The 19,200-nt window shown below is 35.8% G+C and overlaps 1 protein-coding gene across 1 annotated transcript in view; it reads left to right on the forward strand.

Annotated features, from left to right (window-relative positions):
• METTL15 (methyltransferase like 15) overlaps positions 1–11,965 on the forward strand; it is a 198,380-nt gene extending 186,415 nt beyond the window's left edge. Inside the window, exon 7 of the mRNA XM_003781201.2 lies at positions 11,264–11,965. Coding sequence (XP_003781249.1) covers positions 11,264–11,709 — 446 coding nt within the window. The 3' untranslated portion in view covers positions 11,710–11,965. The remainder of the gene's footprint in view (positions 1–11,263) is intronic.
• The last annotated feature ends 7,235 nt before the right edge of the window (positions 11,966–19,200 follow it).

Raw genomic sequence — 19,200 nt, forward strand, 5'->3', positions numbered from 1 at the left:
CCGTGGCTCACACCTGTAATCCTAGCACTCTGGGATTGCTTAAGCTCACAAGTTCAAGACCAGCCTAAGCAAGAGTGAGACAACATATTTAAAAATAGCCGGGTATTGTCTGGGTGCCCATAGCTCAGTGGTTAGAGTACTGGCCCCGTGCACCAAGAGTGTCAGGTTTGAATCTGGCCTGGGCCTGCTAAAACAAGGCAAAAGAAAAAACAAACAAACAACAACAACAACAAAAATCAATTCTACTTTGGTTCCACGCCCGTAGCTCAGTGGCTAGGGCTGTGGCCACATATACCAAGGCTGGTGGGTCCAAACCCAGCCTGGGCCAGCTAAACAACAATGACAACTGCAACCAAAATATAACTGGGCATTGTGGTGGGTGCCTTTAGTCCCAGCTATTTGGGAGGCTGAGGCAAGAGAATCACTTAAGCCCAAGAGTTTGAGGTTGCCGTGAGATGTGACTCCACAGTACTCTTCTGAGGGTGACATAGTGAGACTCTGTCTCAAAAAAAAAGAAAGAAAATTTGTGGTTTAGGATCTCATAATTGTTAAGTGAAATGAAGCTTACATGAAATCTTAATATTAAGCATTAATCTTTAGGGAGGAATTTAAACTTAAATCACTGGAGATGTTAATGATTCTTTAAAAAATAAATTTCCCAATTTTGCTATTACATTCTCATATCTCATTTTATTCTGCAAAAGTAATATGTGAAAAAAAGTTCACCTTGGAAATTTGCTGTGTTTCAGATAATAAAGGGTTCCAAGCTTGCATTTCCTGAGGTTAAAATTATTTGCAGGTGCTCTACTGCATGTGTAAAAGATTAATTAACTAAGGGCATTCTCAGTGATTATCAGGCATAATTAAATACATGTGATCAGTTGTATTGAGACAGTGAAATTACTGGCAAATTTGAGAGTTCATTGGCCCCATTAAAATCATAATTTGGTGCTCACAAACACATTCAGCAAAAGTTACATGGAATACTATCGTGACATCATTTCAAAATTCTGTTCATATTGTTTTCTGTGACTAAAATATGATGCCCTTCATTTAGTCATTCACTGATATGCTTGAGTATTATGTTCTTTATATATTCACCTGATGATGTGGATGAAACTGTACTATCAGTCCTGGTATTTTATTCAGTAATTCATTTATTTTTTATTTATTATCTATTTATCATCTTTTCAACAAATATTTATTGAGTGTTTTCTGAATTCTTAATCTTGGCTACATGTCAAAATTCTCTGTGAAGCTTTTTAAAAGTTATGATTTCTGAGTAATTAAACCCCCGAAACTCTGAATCACTAGGGCTGGAGTGGGGCCAAGCATTTTTTTCAAAAATACTGCAGGAGAATGATGTGTAGTCAGAGTTAAAAATCATATGGTTCTCTATCAAGTACTCGGAATGTAAGAGTGAACATGAGATAGTTCCTGTTCACTAGGAGATCAGTCAAGTGAGGTGAGACAGACAATTAAACTAGTAATTATAATAGTGTGGGGTAAGTCCTGTACGAGGGGGAAGCACACTTCTCACCACTTAGAAGTGATGTACATTGGTCCTGTGTTAACTAAGTCCACTGATGAACTATGACAAAAAAGTGATTTTTCTCTCATCACCAAACCAAATGACCCAAGTTGTGATTGAGACCATATTTCCATCTTACCTACTCTATTCCTTAATCAGATGAATTAGCCATACTAGATTCTATGATTAAACTCAGGAAATGGAAAAGCAGAGGGATGAGTTTCTATTTCTGATAACAGGATATGGAAGATGAGAAAGAGGTGAAATAGGATTGCAAAACAGTGAGATCCTCAAGGGCAGGGACTGTGTGTTATTAATATTTTTCTCCCTAGGGCCTAATTCAGCATCCAGCATATCGTTAGGCATTGAATCTGCTACGGTTTTTGAATCATCTTTTCTTGATGACGTGAGGCAATGTTTTTACCTAGTCTGTGCATACCTAAGAGAACCCCAAGGCTTGCTTTCTGACAAGTGCCTGTCATGAGGAAACCCATGTTTGCTTCCTCAGAGGCACAGGACTTTTACTGATTGTTTTGTTTGTTTGTTTGTTTTTTAAAGAGAGGATCGTACTGTGCAACTCAGGCTGGAGTGCAGTGGCATCATCATGCTTCACTTCCAAGCCCCAGGCTCAGGTGATCCTTCTACCTCAGAGCCTCCTGAGTAGCTAGGACTGCAGGCACATGCCACCATGCCTAGCTATTTTTTTTTTCTTTTTTTTTTTTTTAGATACAAACTTCACTGTTTTGCTTAGGCTGATCTCAGATTCCTGACCTCAAGAGACCCTCCTGCCTTGGCTTCCTGAAATACTGGGATCACACCACACCCTGCCCACTGACAGTGTTTAAGTTTGACAATTCAAAGATCCCTGCTTATTCCTTTGTGGCCAGATTGGTTTTTTTTTTCTTGTCTTCCTATCTGTGTGTACCATTGCCAGATTGCCAAGTTTGCCAGTGAAATTTTGTTTTTACTACTTTAATTTCCACAACTGTATGCTGTTTTCTTTTGTTTCTTTTTTACTTCATTTTATACAATTTGAATTGTCAACTTTTCTTCCTATAATTATAGACATGAAGTACCAGTATAAAAGAATGGTAACCCTGGAAATTTAACTCATCTAAAATAAGGGATGATACATGCCTTTGATCTTCAGAGCAGCACCAGAAAGCTCTACAAAACACATTGCTTATTTCAGAACCCTGTCATCTCCTGGTCCCTAAAGATGGGACTTAAGGAGGTTGAAAGGACAACATCTAGAAATTCTTTCTGGAAAATTTGTTAGCCTTAATCCAGGCTAACAGAATTCCCTAAGCGACCTTAAGAAAGCCCCAGAAGAAAAGCTTCATGGATTAAAGTTATTTTATTAAGATTCTATTCCTAAATATACAGTAAAACCTCCATAGTTGACCACCTCCCTACATTGGGCATGCATCACATGTATGCAGTGGAAGTCTGACCTCTATATATTGACCTCCTCTAAGAATTGTATCTTGACCACTTAGCAATATATCATCTATAACTTGACCAATTGACTCCACTCTATACCAAGGGGTAGAAAGTGTGGGCTTTGCCCCTTAGTTCTATTATTTTTTTAGTATAAATCCTTTTTTCCATATTTTATTATTACCACATGTTGGATTAGGCCTAATGTTTTCTTGTTTATCACGTGTTGAGGAAGAATTTTTGCAGCATGAAGGACTGGACTGAATTATAGGTACATGCTATAATTACTGTACAGTTAATTGAGTCATGATGGCCAAAAAAAACTCAAATAGCTGACTTTGAAGGAAAAAATTGATCTCTTACATCTTCTGGAAAGCAGTAGCCAAAGAAAGGTAGGGGAAATTTTGGTATTAGGGATACCACAGTTAGCAGCATCCAAAAATGTAAACATGGGTTAACAGAGAATGGGCTGGGGGGAGGAGGGTGGAGAAGGGAGGTAGTTGGGTGTGGTGGCTTACACCTGTAATCGTAGCACTTTGGGAGGCTGAGGCCGGTGAATCGCCTGAGCTCAGGAGTTCCAAACTAGTTGAAACAAGAGCAAGACCTAGTCTTTTAAAAAAATAATAAAATAAAAATAAGAAGGAAGAAAAAAGGGGGAGCCCTAAAAATGTTTTCTGTCTCTTCAGAACTACTTCCCTGCCTCAGGCCAGTGGTCAGGATGAGTAGGGGAAGGTCTTTTCTTTGTGTGGTAGGAGGTAGCTCAAGGGAATTATCTGGGTGGAGACCATGGGATTTTATTAGTCAAAGATGGGATTAATCCAGGCAGAGATGAAAAATTGTCTTAGCCCAAAGGGGATTACGGGATTTATTAGACCCTTTAAAGGCTTGGTGCTCCTGTTCAGAAGGGGGATGCTGCTATTTTTGAAATAGGAGTTTGCCAGCCTCATCACTTACCACTAGATTAATAAACTTCTCTTCAAACCTCTTGTCCCTGTTTTTCTGATGTGGCTTCAGGGTACAAGTGCTGAACTTTCAGTAACAACATGAGTACTTGGGGAAATATGGTAAGGAAAGTGGAGATGTACAGTGGAAATGGAGAAAAACTTCCTTCAATAAAGTCAGTGAAGCTACATTAAGCTAGTTCAAACAGATGAGGGCAGTTAATGTCTAAATCTCCAGGCCAGTGATCCAAGAAGTTGCTAAAAAATTCACACAAGAATTTAGGGCAGCAGATTTCCAAGCATCAAGTGGTTGACTGAAGAAATGTAAACTGCAACACAAGATGTCTCAGAAAATCTTATGTGGCAAATCTAGTGAAATTCCAGTAGAAGTTGTGGAAGAGTTTATCAGAAATTCTGGACTTCACCGGAGGCTTTAGAGATGATGACATCTTTAATACTGAAAGTACAGACTTTTTTCAAGGCAATGCCTGACAGGAGCCTTGCCATGAAGGGTGACAAATGTAAGAGCAGAAAACTTCCCAAAAAACATTTCACAGTCTGCTTTGTGCTAGCTCAATCAAAGAGAAACTAATGACTTTGGTGATTGGCAAATCAACAAAGCCACACACATTCAAGAACCTGAAGCCCAGAGACCTTCCCATCACTTGGATATCAAACAGTGCACATGGATGACTGGTGCCCTATTTGAAGAGTGAGTAAAGGATATTGACAAAGAAATGAAAAAGAAGAAATTGTTTATTTTACTGATGGTAAACAACTATCTTTGCTACCTGTAAGTGAATCATCTCACAGATGTGGCACTGTAATTCTTGTCTCTTAACATGACCTCAAAAATCCCAACTCTTGATGAAGGTATCATCAAAACATTTAAAATGTACTACTGAGCTCAGCTCTTGCAGTGAGTCATTAATAAAACACAAACCTGTGTTCCAACTATGGAAGCAACTTAACAATCTGGATGCTGTCCTCTGGATCAGTTCTGCTTGGATTAAAGTTCAGCCAGAAACAGTACAGAAGTTTTTCAAGAAAGTTAGCATGATGTTTTGGCCCCAACAGACAGTCCATTTCCCATAGCTGAATTCGAAGGAGTAGATTTTGAAGGTTTTGTTGGCAGTGGATGATGAGGTGGCAACCTGTAATGAACCTGACCTAAAAGCAATTTCCCAAGCAATATTGACCAGCATAAAAGTACATGAAGCAGCTCATGAACTGGAAGAAGCAACTGAGGATGATACAGAAATTGTAGACACGTCAAAAGAAGAGGATATCAGGCATCTGATAATGCAGCTGATGTCATTTGCTATGGAAAAGTGCCCAAGTACGCTGAGTACTATAGCCAGCGTTGAGAGTGCTTTCTCTACTTATATTTGTAATAAGAATAAGAAACAAACCAAGATTGACTCTTTCTTGAGAAAGATGATTAAACCATGAGAAAACAGTAAATTTATGGGTTTTGTATGGTACTGTTTTTGTGATTTTATGGTATTTTGACAATTATTTTGTATGATATTGTCTAATAAAAGCTGTACAAGAATGTAAAGTGCATGTATATATCAGTACAGTGGGCTTTGTTCCTTGGATTGACCACCTACATATCTTTTTTTTTTTTTTTTTTTTTTTTTCTGAGACAGAGTTTCAAACTGTTTCTCTGGGGAGAATGCTGTGGTGTCATAGTCACAGCAAACTCCACCTTGAACTTAAGAGATCCTCTTGCCTCAGTTTTTCCATTTTTAGTAGAGACAGGGTCTCACTTTTTGCTCAGGCTGGTCTTAAACCTGTGAGCTCAAGCTATCCACCTGAGTCAGCCCCCCAGAGTACTAGCATTACAAGCGTGAGCCACTGCACCCAGCCCACCTCCATATCTTGATCAGCTTGTTACAGTCCTTTGGATGTTCAACTTACAGAGGTTCAGCTATAATTACAAGCTTTTATGTCCATTCTCTATGACTTTATGACATTGGCCAAGTCTAATTAGACATTATAAAGAAATCTTGTCTAATTGCAGAGGTTTTGGCTGGGTGCAGTGGCTTACACCTATAATCCTAGTACTCAGAGAACCCATGGCAGGTGGATCACCTGAGTTCAGGAGTTAGAGACCAGCCTGAGCAAGAATAAGACCTGTCTCTACTGAAAAATAGAAAAACTATCCAGGCGTTGTGGTGGCTACCTGTATTCCCAGCTACTTGGGAGGCTGAGGTAGGAGGATCATTCAAAACCCAGAGTTTCAGGTTACTATGAGCTATGATGCCATGGCACTCTACCCATGCTGACAGAGTGAGACTCTGCCTCAAAATAAAAATAGTAATAATAATAATTGTAGTGATATTAATTTGTCAGCTGCAAATTCATATACATGGGGTCACTACGAAAGTTTTGAGACAGAATGTGTTGTGGTTCATTAATTTCACTTCCAAGAAATACATTCTACAGCATCTTTCCTTTTTTTTTTTTTTTTGTTAGGTAAAGTCCCTCAATAGTATCCTTTCTGATTTACCCATGCAAGTTTCAACTTGTTTGGCTTATTCGTATTGCTGGGAGGACTTCATTTGTTTCTGGCCACGTGGATTTTATGTTTCTTGATTTTTGTGTATCTCAAAACTTTTCTTAATGACCCACATATATTATGCACAGACTTAATGTGAGTATGCTTTATTTATTTAAACTCGAAATTGTGTTATGGGAAATGTTAATAAAATCACAGTTTGTGTAAATACTTTGAAATAACAAATTTTCTCAAATTAAAATAATTAGGAATCTCATGATTTCACAGCTAGCTGATCAAATAAATTATGAATTATGTCTATACTGCTGTCATAAGAAGGTGCCATTTTAGCTTGTAAACAGAAATGGCTGGCATACTTGTTCATGTTAAGTGAACCAAGGCTGTTGTTTATATTAGAACTTCTGTGACAATTTCAGACATTATTTTTTTGGTTATTTTGTTATGAAACTTACCTACTTTCATTAATTTTTAAAAGTGTATTCAATGATAATATCATGCAAATATTTGTTAAGGTCTTTCTATTCATGAATTTAGAAGTTCTATAATGAAATGTTAACAAGCTGAGCAGTTACCATGTTGAGCCATACTTTTAATTAATGCAGAATATCAGAGATAATGTTAAGAATTGTTTCTAGGGCGCCAGCCACATGCACCCGGGCTGGTGGGTTCGAACCTGGCCCTGGCCTGCCATACAGCAACGACAACTGCAACAAAAAAATATCCAGGCGTTGTAGTGGGCGCCTGTAGTTCCAGAAACTTGGGAGGCTGAGGCAAGAGAATCGCTTAAGCCCAAGAGTTTGAGGTTGCTGTGAGCTGTGATTTCACAGCACTCTACTGAGGGCAACATAGTAAGACTCTGTCTCAAAAAAAAAAAAAAGAAAGAAAAAAAATTTTAAGCTAATAAAGCTAAAGCATCTTATAGTACTTGTGCTACACCAATGTTTATTTCCCATTTTTCATGAAAATAAATGTATATTATATGTATTTTATATCACATTTCTCCCTTGAGAAAATTAGTTTTGATTTATGTAAAGTTTGAATCATATAGGATTAAGAATCCAACAACCTTTCTGAAGCTCCCTCTAAATCCAAGCTCCAAAGTATGAATAATTGCATGTTTGTTCAGATCCTTAGAATACTCTGAAACACATTTCCAATAGCCCACTCTGTTTTCCCGGAAAATGGAGGAACTCAGTAGCAAATAGAAAGAAGCTAAATTCCCTGTTCAGTTTTGACACTGACATCTTATTTTTGATTGAGTTAGTTGTACTGATTTGGTTAATTTTACATAGCCAGATTCTCACCTCTCTGGTACATGTATAATGTAGCTCCAGACTCTTCTCTGGTCTAGCGTACAAAGAAAATTAATTGGGCATGTCTGTACTTTATTATTGGTTATAAAGATTACTGAAATGTGAATTAAGGTGCCAGCCTTATGTAATTTACTTTTCTGTAATACTAAGGAGACTCAAATGTCCAGATTATAGTCATATTTTCAGATCTTCATTCATAGGAAATTTGTACTGAAAACATTCTGCAGGAATAAGTTCCTAAATCAAAGAAAATGTCTGAATAAATCCATTGAATATTATGCTTTAATTCATGTTTATATGCTAGTAATTATAAGTTTAAGAAAATATATATTGATCTATGTAAAAATCATATTTTTGTTAATTATGAACTAGATGGGGAATATCTGTTTTGATGTGCATATTTTAAAATATGTAAATAGTATACACGTCATGCTGTAGTTTATTGTATTTCTTTTTTTAACTAATATTGTGACAGATTATTTTTTATATATTCTATACACAAATCCCTCCTTAGATATATGATTTGCTAATGTTTTTATCGTTCTTTGAGTTGCCCTTTCATTTCTTGAAAAGGTGCCCTTCGAAAGACAAAGGTCTTTTTTGTTTTATTTTTATTTTTTGTTGTTGTTTTTTGAGGCTAGTCAAGTGAAGCAGTGGGAGTGGACAAGGAACAATGGAATTTGTAACTGATTGTTATCAATTAGTTGTAAAAACCACTGCCCTTGGATCAGCCAAGGCAAAAGCTTTAATTTTTTTTTTTTTCCGAAGCTTTTGGTCAGGGCCAGGTTTGAACTGCCTCCTCCGGTATATGGGACCAATGTCCTACTCCTTTGAGCCAGAGACCACCCCAAAGGCTTTAATTTTGATGAAATCTTACCTAATTTTTTCTTTTGATCACAGCTTTGGTGTCATACATAAGAAATTTTGGCATGTTCAAAGTCATGAAGATTTATACCTTTTTTTTCTTTCTTTCTTTTTTTTTTGATAGAGTCTCACTATGTTGCCCTGGGTAGAGCTCTGTAGAGTCTCACAGCAACCTCAAACTCTTGGGCTTAGGCAGTTCTCCTGACTCAGCCTCCCAAGTAGGTGGGACTACATAATGCCAGCTATTTTTTGTTCCAGTAGTCTTTGTTTTAGCTGGCCTGGGCCAGGTTTGAACCTGCCAGACTCAGTGTATGTGGCTGGAGCTATAATCACTGTGCTATGGCCACCAAGCCCATACATATTTTTTTTTTTAACAAGTTTTATAGTTTGTGCTCTTATGTTAGGTCTTTGATTCATGTGAGTTAATCTTTGTAGATGATGGTGAGATAAGAGTCCAACTCCTTTCTTTTGCATGTTGCTCCTCAGTTTTCCCAGCAACATTTGTTCAAAAGACTTTCCGTAGTTAAATGGTTTTGGCACCCTTGTCAAAAATCATGTGACCATATATGTATGGATTTATTTCTTCATTCTAAATTATATTACATTCCACTGATCCCTAAGGCTATTTTTATCCCAGTACTACACTGTCTTGATTACCATTGCTTTGTAGCAAGTTTTGAAATTCTTAAGTGTGAGTCCTACTTTTTTCCCTCCCCCCCCAGATTATTTGGGCTATTCTGGTTCCCTTGCAATTCTATATGAATTTTAGAGGCAACTCTCAGTTTGTACCAAGAACAGTCAGCTAGAATTCTGATAGGAAATTATGTGGAATCTTAGATCAGTTTGGGTAATATTGCCATGTCAATCATGTTAAATCTCCCTATCCTAGAACATGGAATGTTTTGCTATTTAAATAGGTCTTTTTAATTCTTCCCAAAGTGTTTTTAACTTTCAAAGCAAAGGTTTTGTACTTCTTTTGCTAACTTATTCCTGATTAGTTCATGCTATTGTGAATGGAATTGTTTTCTTAATGTTCATGATCATTTCTTGTATATAGAAACAACTGATTTTTGTGTGTTAATTTTCTATCTTGTTGCTTTGCTGAATTAATTTATTATTTCTAATAGTTTGCATATGTGTGTATAATTTAGGATTTTCTGCACATAAAATCCTGTCATCTCCTAACAAAATTTTACTATTTTCTTTCTAATTTGATGGTCTTCCTTTGCTTTTTCTTGTCTGCTTGCTCTAACTAGAACTTCTTCCTTCTTTTTTTGGATACCGCTTGATCATCTTACTTACTGTAAACTCGTGCTATTTTACTGTTTTCTGTTCTGTTTTCTATTTTACTGATTTTGGTTCTTTATTGTTTTCTTTATTCTATTTCCTTGGGCTAATTTTGCCTGTTTTTTTTTTTTTTTTAATTCATGGTTACATGAGTTGCTTTTGTACAGTTTGAGTCAAAGTTGTAAGTGTGCCCAGCACCCAGATTGTGTATATTGTACCCATTGTGAATTTTTCCTTCATTCCTGTCCCCTCCCACCTGCTTGCTTTCCCTTGATTTTTACTACCACATATGCACATGGGTATTGATCAATTAGTTCCAATTTAATAGTGAGTACATGTAGTGTTTGTTTTTCCATCCGTGTGCTACTTCAGTTAGAATGGTCTCCAGTTCCACTGAGACTGTTAGAAAAGGTATTAGTTCACCAATTGTTTAATGGCCAAGTAGTACTCCATGATGTACATGTACCACATTTTATTAATCCACTCACGCATTGATGGGCACTTGAGTTGATTCCCCTTCTTCACAATTGTGAATTATGCTAGTTTTATGTTGAATAGAAGTGGAAGCATTGTCTTACTCTTAAGCATAGAGGGAAATCTTTCAGTCTTTCACCATTGAGTAATATATTAGCTGTGAGTTTTTAATATACGTCCTTACCTCTTTATTTTTTCTGTACATCCAAGTTATCACCTGGTGTCATGAAATATTTCCTTTAGCATTCCTTAAATGTAGACATAGTGGCAGTGGTTTTTCTCACTTTTGTTTACTTGAAAATGTCTTTGAACCTTTAATTTTAAATAATTATTTTAATGGAAAATAGATTTTTGCTCTCAACACTGTGAATTTTATTTCAGTATCTTATGGCCTCTATTGTGCTAGTGAAAATAAGCTAGTAATGACATTTTTGTTCTGTACTTACGTAATGTAGGGGCTTTTTGCTGTTGTTGTGATTTATCTTGTTAGCTTTGGCAGTAGTAGTTTGATTATGATATGCCTATGTGTAGCCTTCATTATTTATTCTATTTGTGGTTCATTGAGCTTCTTGTAGCTGTGAGTCAATTTTTTTCAACAAAGTTGAAATTTTTTTATTATTTCTTCAAATATTTGTCTGCCCTTTTTCTTCCTTTGCTGCTTGTTCAACTCTAATTATCCTTATGAGTTATGAAAGCTATTTTTAACACATAGTTTTAAACTTGGGAAAAATGCTTGGAAATAAAAGAGGAAGTATGAATGAAATGCCACAATTTTCTGAGACTATTTAGTTCCTTACATATGCACACACATAACATAACTCATTAGATTTACAGTGGAACATATTAATATTACTTGTCCTTTTTCTGTCTTTATAACATCTGTTCCTAGGTGCCTTTCCTCCCTCTGCTATTTATGCACGAAAAGACCTGCTACAGCGACCTGCCCATATTGCTACCAAGACTTTCCAAGCCCTTCGCATATTTGTGAATAATGAGCTCAATGAACTCAACACAGGACTGAAGACTGCTCAGAAGTTTCTGAGACCTGGTGGTCGTCTCGTTGCCCTCTCCTTCCATTCACTAGAGGATCGCATCGTTAAACGGTTCTTGCTTGGAATAAGCCTGGCGGAAAGGTTTAACCTAAGTGTTAGACAGAAGGTAATAAGAAAATCAAAATCGTGTTTAGGTCATGAAAACAAGGAAGGAGTCTCTATAAATAAAGCTCCTTTAATGTGGGAATTGATACACAAAAAGGTACTTACCCCAGAAAATAAGGACGTACAGGATAACCCCAGAGGGCGCTCAGCCAAGCTTAGAGCAGCTATCAAATTATGACACAGTTACCCCATCTTACTCTTTAAGTTTTTCTTCACAGTTTCTCGAATTTTTTTTCCTTGTGATGTTCTGAATGGCTTAGTAATTGTTTTAAGTGTGGGACAGTCTAAATTGATGGCATTTTTTTTTCCTCAAAAATAAATTAGGAAATATTACCATTACACAGTAAGTTCAACTCAGGAAGCAGCTGCAAAATGTGTTTATCTTTGCGTTATATTTAACTTTTTTTTTATTGAGACTGATTCTTATTCTGTTGTGCTGGCTAGAGTGCAGTGGTGTCATCCTAGCTCACTGCAACTTCAAATACCTGAGCTTAAGCATTCCTCCTGCCTCAGTTTCTCAAATAGTTGGGACTATAGGGCACCACCATACTCAGCGAATGTGCCACCACGCTTGGTTAATTTGCTAATTTTTTCTATTTTTAGTAGAGATGGGGTCTTACTTTTGTTCAGGCCAGTCTTGAACGCCTGACCTCAAGCAATCCTCCCACCTCGACCTCCCAGAGTGCTAGGATTACAAATTTGAGCCACTATTCCTGGCCTTTATATTTAACTTTTGAAATGCAGTCCTTTCTCTGGCCAAGAAATTAAAAAATAAAAAAAGAATACTATGTTGTATTTATCTAAATATATAAACTCAGTCTGTAAGGAGAAAGATATTATAGTTATATTTGCATGCCCCAATTTCTGAATTTAGATATTCAAATTTGCAACAGACTTCCTTTGGATCAAATAATTAATAATGATCATAGAATGAATTTTAATTTCCCTACTTGTGAATAATTAATTACTATGGCTTTTTCAAATCTAGACTTTACACAGATTTTAAATTTTTAAATATTTGTCTTAAAATACATCATATTGATAAATTTCATTATGGAAATTATACATCATTTTAAAGGTGTTTTTCAATGTGATATGGGCCATTTTTTCATGTATTATAAAATAAAGCTGTAGAATTCTCATGGAGCATTGTTTTACAAAACTTATATTTAATGTCAGTTGTACTTTTTTTTTATTGTTTGGAATCACTAAGGGTACAAAGAATTAGGTTACACTGATTGCAGTTGTTAGGTAAAGTCCCTCTTGGAATTGTGTCTCAGCCTCTGAGAGGTGTGCCATACACCATGACCTCCCCCACCCTCCTCCCTCCGCCTCTCTCCCTGATCCCTCATTAGCCCAGAATCTCTGACGAGAAGCTTGGATTTTTTAATTGAGCTATCCAAAATAATTCAGCCATGTCAATTTGAAATAGAAAACTATTTAATGTAGTAAAATAAGTGCTTCCTTAATGTTTTTATATAGGTATAGATACTGTGATAATAGTAAAAAATGTTTATTCGGGAAAAATATACTTGGTAGAGAATTCTTGAACAAATTCAAGAAATTGATTTATAATTCACATGGAAACTTTATGTATATAAATATGTCCTTCTAATTATTCAGTTATTCAGCAAGTACTGAACATTTCATTAGAGAAACAAAGTGCAATATGCATGGTCTACACTACCTGTCCTCCTGCCTTACCCTCCCACAGTCACCGCTACACCTGGCTAATATTTTTATTTTTTGTAGAGATGGAATCTTACTGTTTCCCAGGCTGGTCTCAAATGCCTGACCTCAAATAACCCTTCCGCCTGGTCCTCCTAAAGTACTAGGATTACAAACAAGAGCCACTGCACCGGCCATAAGAGGTTTTTAAACCTAATTTTTGTTTTAAAGAAGAAGCATAAATAATGAATCTGTACTGCATATTTTTAAAAACTCATTTTAATTTGAAATTTCTCATCCAAAAACTATGAGACAATTCTGAATAGGACATAATGGTTAAAAAAAAGAAATATATATATGTATTAATTCAATAAGCATATATTTGAGGCTAACTAGGAAGAAATTTAAAAAATCTCCTCCTTTTATCTTACTTCCCCTTTCCCTTCTCTGTTCACATTGATATGTGAATTTCTTATGCTAACTGAGGTGACATTAATTTATATTTCATCTTAAATACGGGAAAATATATTAGATAATAATGGCATGTACAATGGCAAACTAAGCCCTACAAGTTAAAATCTTTATAATTGATAAAAATCGATGAAGAATTGCTTCTAGTTAAATTTCTGGAATGTTTATTTTAGTACAGCTGTTTTTCTATTCAGTGTTCATAATTGCTGCAATGTTCTAGTAGATGCATTTTGTATAAGCAGCATTCCATAGCAGAAATTGTTAAAGCATAAAAGTAATTTTATGAGGTATTTGATAAAAATGTATATAATGACCGAAATCCTGATTAGAGATAAATTTTTCTTAGAACCACAATGCCATATATTTAATGTTGAATGAAACATGGTTTGTAAAAATCGATGACATGTTCTAAAGAAGGTGGGTTGTATTATAAGCATAACAATGTTTATAGTAATTCCTCAAATTTCATCTGTTTATAGATACTATTTCCAACTAATGTTTGATAACACAGAATGATCTGCAGAAATGCTAAGAGAAAGTGTAAGTGCAAATTATTTCTTAAAAGTCTCATTAAACAGTGTAGATTTTCAAAGCCATTCATGAGAATTTATGATGCAAGATACAATGGTCATTGTTTATAATGTATATTATTAATATAAAATTCTTTACATACTTTTTAAATATACATTACTTTCTTCTCCCATAGTCTACCCAGATTAATAAGCAACAAAGCAAAGGAATAGAATTTAATGCTCTGATCTACAAAGTAGAATATATCTCTTTGGTAGCATTATATCTCCTTAAGTAATTCTTTAGCTTAGATACTGAACAAGTTTTCTACCATTAGCAATTGCCATATTAAACACAGCATTACCCAAATACTAGAATACAAAGCTGAAATCAAACAAGAGAACAGGCTCCATATCTGATCCTTGAGTAATTGCTTAATTTCATTAAACTCTTTTTGTTAGCCAATGATATTTGTCTTACATAGATAAGGATTTATGTTCTTCAATAATCAAATGTTATGAATCCTTATTCTTTTACAAGGAAAAGTACTATTAAAGTCTTACAGGTGCTAAATGGAGGAGGAGACTGTTCCAGTATTATACAATATAACACTATTGGCTGTCGACTTAGAAAACCAGAAGTTTCAATTCCAAGTCTGCAATATTAGCTGAATATATGAATGTAGGCACTCTATTTAATGTCATGAATTCTCATCTGTTTCATTTAAAAATAAGGATAGTATTGGTACTTTCTCATTAGGTTTCTGTGAATCAAGTAGAGGATAATAAATGTGAATGAACTAGAAACTACAAGGAGAAAAGGAGGTCATCCAAACATTCCTGTAGTTTGGATATGATTTCTTTGACCCCTCCAAATCTTGTGTTGAAATTTGATCTCCATTGTTAGAAGTGGAACATAATGGGAGATGTTTTTGTTATGGTGACACACCCTGTCACGAATGGCTTGGTGCCATCCTTTTGGTAATAAATGAGTTCTCTCTCTGTTACTTCCAGTGAAAGCTGGTTGTTGAAAAGAACTCCTCCCTCCCCTTTCTTGCTTGTTCTTGTCATGTGATCTCCACATACCAGCTCCCCTTTACCTTCTGCCATGAGTGGAAGCAGCCTGAAACCCTCACCAGAAGAAGATACTAGTGCCAGGCTTCATGTCAACCTGCTGAACTGTGAGCCAAATTGACCTTTTTTCCATATAAATTGCCTAGTCTCATAGAAACACGGACAGGCTGAGACCATGCATTTAAAGCATTTAACACTATTCTGGGCACATAGCAAACACTTAGTGAATCATCTTATTTTGGAAAAGATTTACCAAAACGTAACTTAGATTTCTGGACACTATGATTAAAGATATTTGTGTTTTATTACAAGTAGTTTTAAGTGCAGGCTCTGCAACACTAGCAGCAACTGATTGGATTATAGTCAGTTTATTATTTGGGGATTTTATTCCCATTTATTATTTATTTAACTCCCCCAGTGTTTACTATACCTCAACAGGATGCAAAAAGCACACAGTCATTGCTCTTGTGGCATTTCCATTTATAAGAACACAAGATGGTATAAAAAATACCAACTGCTGAAGTTACCTGACATTCATTTAAATTGAATAAAGTATTTGTCTTCCTACACCTTCATATCAGTAAGTGACCAGCCTACGTGGTCTTTATAGTGACATTCTCCAAAATGCATTTTGAGAAGGCAAAGGAAATAAATAATTTGTGAGTTATTAGATGGAAGATTTTTATAGGACCATGAAAAACTTTCTACTTTTTCACTCTAAAACCAGTAAGAAGAGGCTAAGGGAAGAGGCTAATAAAAAGTATATGTTGTAGGTCTTAAAGGAAAAAGAACTCATGGAGATGAGAACTACAGTCATGAGCCACATAAGAACATTTCAGTCAATTCAGTGGTGGTCTCATATAAAGAAATTTTTGTACAGCTATACAATATGTATTTTAAACTATGTTTTATTATTAAAGAGTCCAAAAGTTTTAAAAAAATGAAAGTTTATAAAGTAAAAAGTTACAGTAAATTAAGGTTAGTTTATTAGTGAAGAAAGAAAATTAGCTTTTACAAATGTAATGTAGCCAAAGGGAACAGTGTTTATGAAGCCTTCAGTCTTACAAGGTAACATCTTAGGCCTTCACATCCACTCATCACTTACTCATTGACTCACCCAGAGCAACTTCTAGTCCTCCAAGTGCCATTCATGGTAAGTGCCCCAAACACGTGTACCATTTTTTTTTTTATACTTTCTACCATATTTTCACCATACCTTTCCTTTGTTTAGATAAACAAATATCATTGTGGTAACAATTGCCCACAATACTCAGTACTGTAGCATGCTGTACAGGCTTGTAACCTAGGAGCAATAAGCTATCCCATTCAGCCCGGGTATGTAGTAGACTGTACCATTCAGGGTTGGTGTAAGTGCACCCTCAAGCTTCCAAAATGACATGGACATGTATTTCTCAGGGTGTAGCACCATTGTTCAGCAATGCATATATTTATACTTGGAATGAGCGTCTGATCTTTCCTTTTACAGACCCAGGAAATAGCTATCATCAGAACTAGATTCTTGTAATTTGCACTTCTCATCATTTGTAAATCTCTTCTTGTATCCCTACTTTGTGCATATATGCCTCTGTTTCATCAGAAAGCTTATCCTTGCTTCCTTTTTTTGCTCTCTCTTCTCCAGTGCTTAGTTCAATCAATTTTGCTTACCCTCTATAATCTGTAATCCCTTCTTTCCCCTCATTTTACAAATGTTCAGAAGTTCCCTGTGCTAAAAGCAAACAATAACAACTAAATCCCTCCCTAACTCTGTTTTTCTTACTAAAATACCACCCATTTTTCTGTTTTCTTTCATAACTTGATTTCTTAAAGGGACTCTGTACTACCTTCAGCTATTCACCTATTTTTTATTTATTCAGGTCCAATATATTATCTGTAAAATTTGTACTCTTAAAAGTCTGTGTTGGTGCTCGGCGCCCATAGCTCAGCGCGTAGGGCACCAGCGACATATACCAATGCTGGTAGGTTTGAGCCTGGCCCTGAACAGCAATGACAACTGCAACCAAAAAATAGCCAGGCGTTGTGGCAGGTGCCTGTAGTCCCAGTTACTGGGGAGGCTGAGGCAAGAGAATCGTTTAAGTCCAAGAGTCTGAGGTTGCTGTGAGCTGTGATGCCACGTCACTCTACCAAGGGCAACATAGTGAGAATCTGTCTCAAAAAAAAGAAAGTTTGTGATGGTTTTTGGTTACCAGACCCAACATCCTAATTACCATCTTGAGCTACTTGGTCTCTCTGCAACATTTGATAGTGTTGATCTATCTTTCCATAAAGTTTTTTTCTCCATTGCATTCTTCAAAATTGGTCCTTTTGTAGGTTTATCTCTCTACCAGTCTGATTCCTTCACTGAATTCTCATCTTCTGTCTACTCCATCAAGCTAGATCATGACTCATGGGATTTGTTTGTAAGATATAGGTAGCCATAGGAGTGCTCCATTCTTACCACAGTTAATTAGTCCAGGATTGTACTCATGCAAACTAGGATAATCCTGGCTACATGTGACTGGCCTAATCTAGAGCTTTCCTATTTTACTTAATTTTTTTTTTTTTTTATTTAACATGAAAAGATCTCTTGGGCCCACTTCTATGTCTGAAAGATATAAAAACTAAAAACTCTTCAGGGCCATATTGTCATTATGTAAAAAAATGTGACTCTAACTTTCTGAGAGAAAATAAAAAGACAGGAGTGGGGAGCTTCATCCCAGGAGCATTCACATTCCTGATCTCAGAAGTGTGTTCCAGCTCCTTCCCATGATTCAATTGTGCAAACTATTCTTAGATTCTATAAACCACTAATTTCTTTCTTTCCTTCCTCTCTTTTCCTTTTGTAGATGAAAGCAGTTCCGATTGGGTTTCTATTATTTGTAACCAAACCAGTAACAGGTTTAGAATAGATGACTTTTAAGGTTTCTTTCATCTGAATGTAAACAATATCTTAAAGTATGTTCTTCAACTTAATGTATTAACTGATTCATAAATTAGATTCTTCATGATCTTAATAACACTTTGTGAAATTTTTTGTGTGTGCGGTTGTACATTCCCCTTCTAGTTTCTAAGCAATACGGTATGTCATTAGTCTTTGTCTTTAGTCTTCCTAACCATATTTGATAATGTATGTCTGAACGAGACTGACTCCCAGAGCTTTCATTTACATGATGGCAAACATCCTACGTTTCTGCACAGTGCTGACTTGATAAGAAAAAGGGATTATGTACTTTTCCTGTATTTACATATATTCTTTATGATGCTGCTTTTCTCTTGAATGGCACCATACCTACTTTTGACTCTGTAAAATTATTGTTTTCACACAGAAACCCCTTTGATGATGAAGAAAACTATGCTTAAGAACCAGCCAGATGGCTTTTCCATTTCCTATTGTATATATACATATGTAATATTTTTTCATGGAGTTGAGAATGGTCAAAGAGAAGAACAAAACAAAAACCTATAGTGAATGTTGAACCCATCTAGTTACCCTAAAATCTATCATTGTTCCTTTGAAGAAATTCAACATTTGCCTTACAACTAAAGAATAAACATCAGCTGCTAGAGAAAGCTATTGAATTTCAAAATCCCTTTGAAATGTCACATTAACCTGTTTAACTTTCAGTCAGTTCTTTAAAGTCTCAAACAGTGCATGATGACTCCCAGATCTACAACTGCTTATATTTCTGTAACTTGAAAGTTTGTTTCCTTCGCTCTCAATGACTCTGTAGTGAATGAATCAGCACGGTTTGGGCTGGGAGAACTTTATTGCAGATGCAGCCTGTGCAGTTTTTCTGCAGGTTAGTTTAGTTTTTGAAGACTGAACAGGGTTGACTTGCTAACTCTGGTTATTTGACTAAAACTCTATAGCACTGGCCTTTGATTTAGCCCCCCAATTAAATTTTTTTTAATTTATTATTATTATTTTGTAGAAACAGAGTCTCACTTTA

Source organism: Otolemur garnettii, unplaced genomic scaffold (assembly GCF_000181295.1).
Source record: "Otolemur garnettii isolate 467f Iridium unplaced genomic scaffold, OtoGar3 scaffold00001, whole genome shotgun sequence".
NCBI classification, from domain to species: domain Eukaryota; kingdom Metazoa; phylum Chordata; class Mammalia; order Primates; family Galagidae; genus Otolemur; species Otolemur garnettii.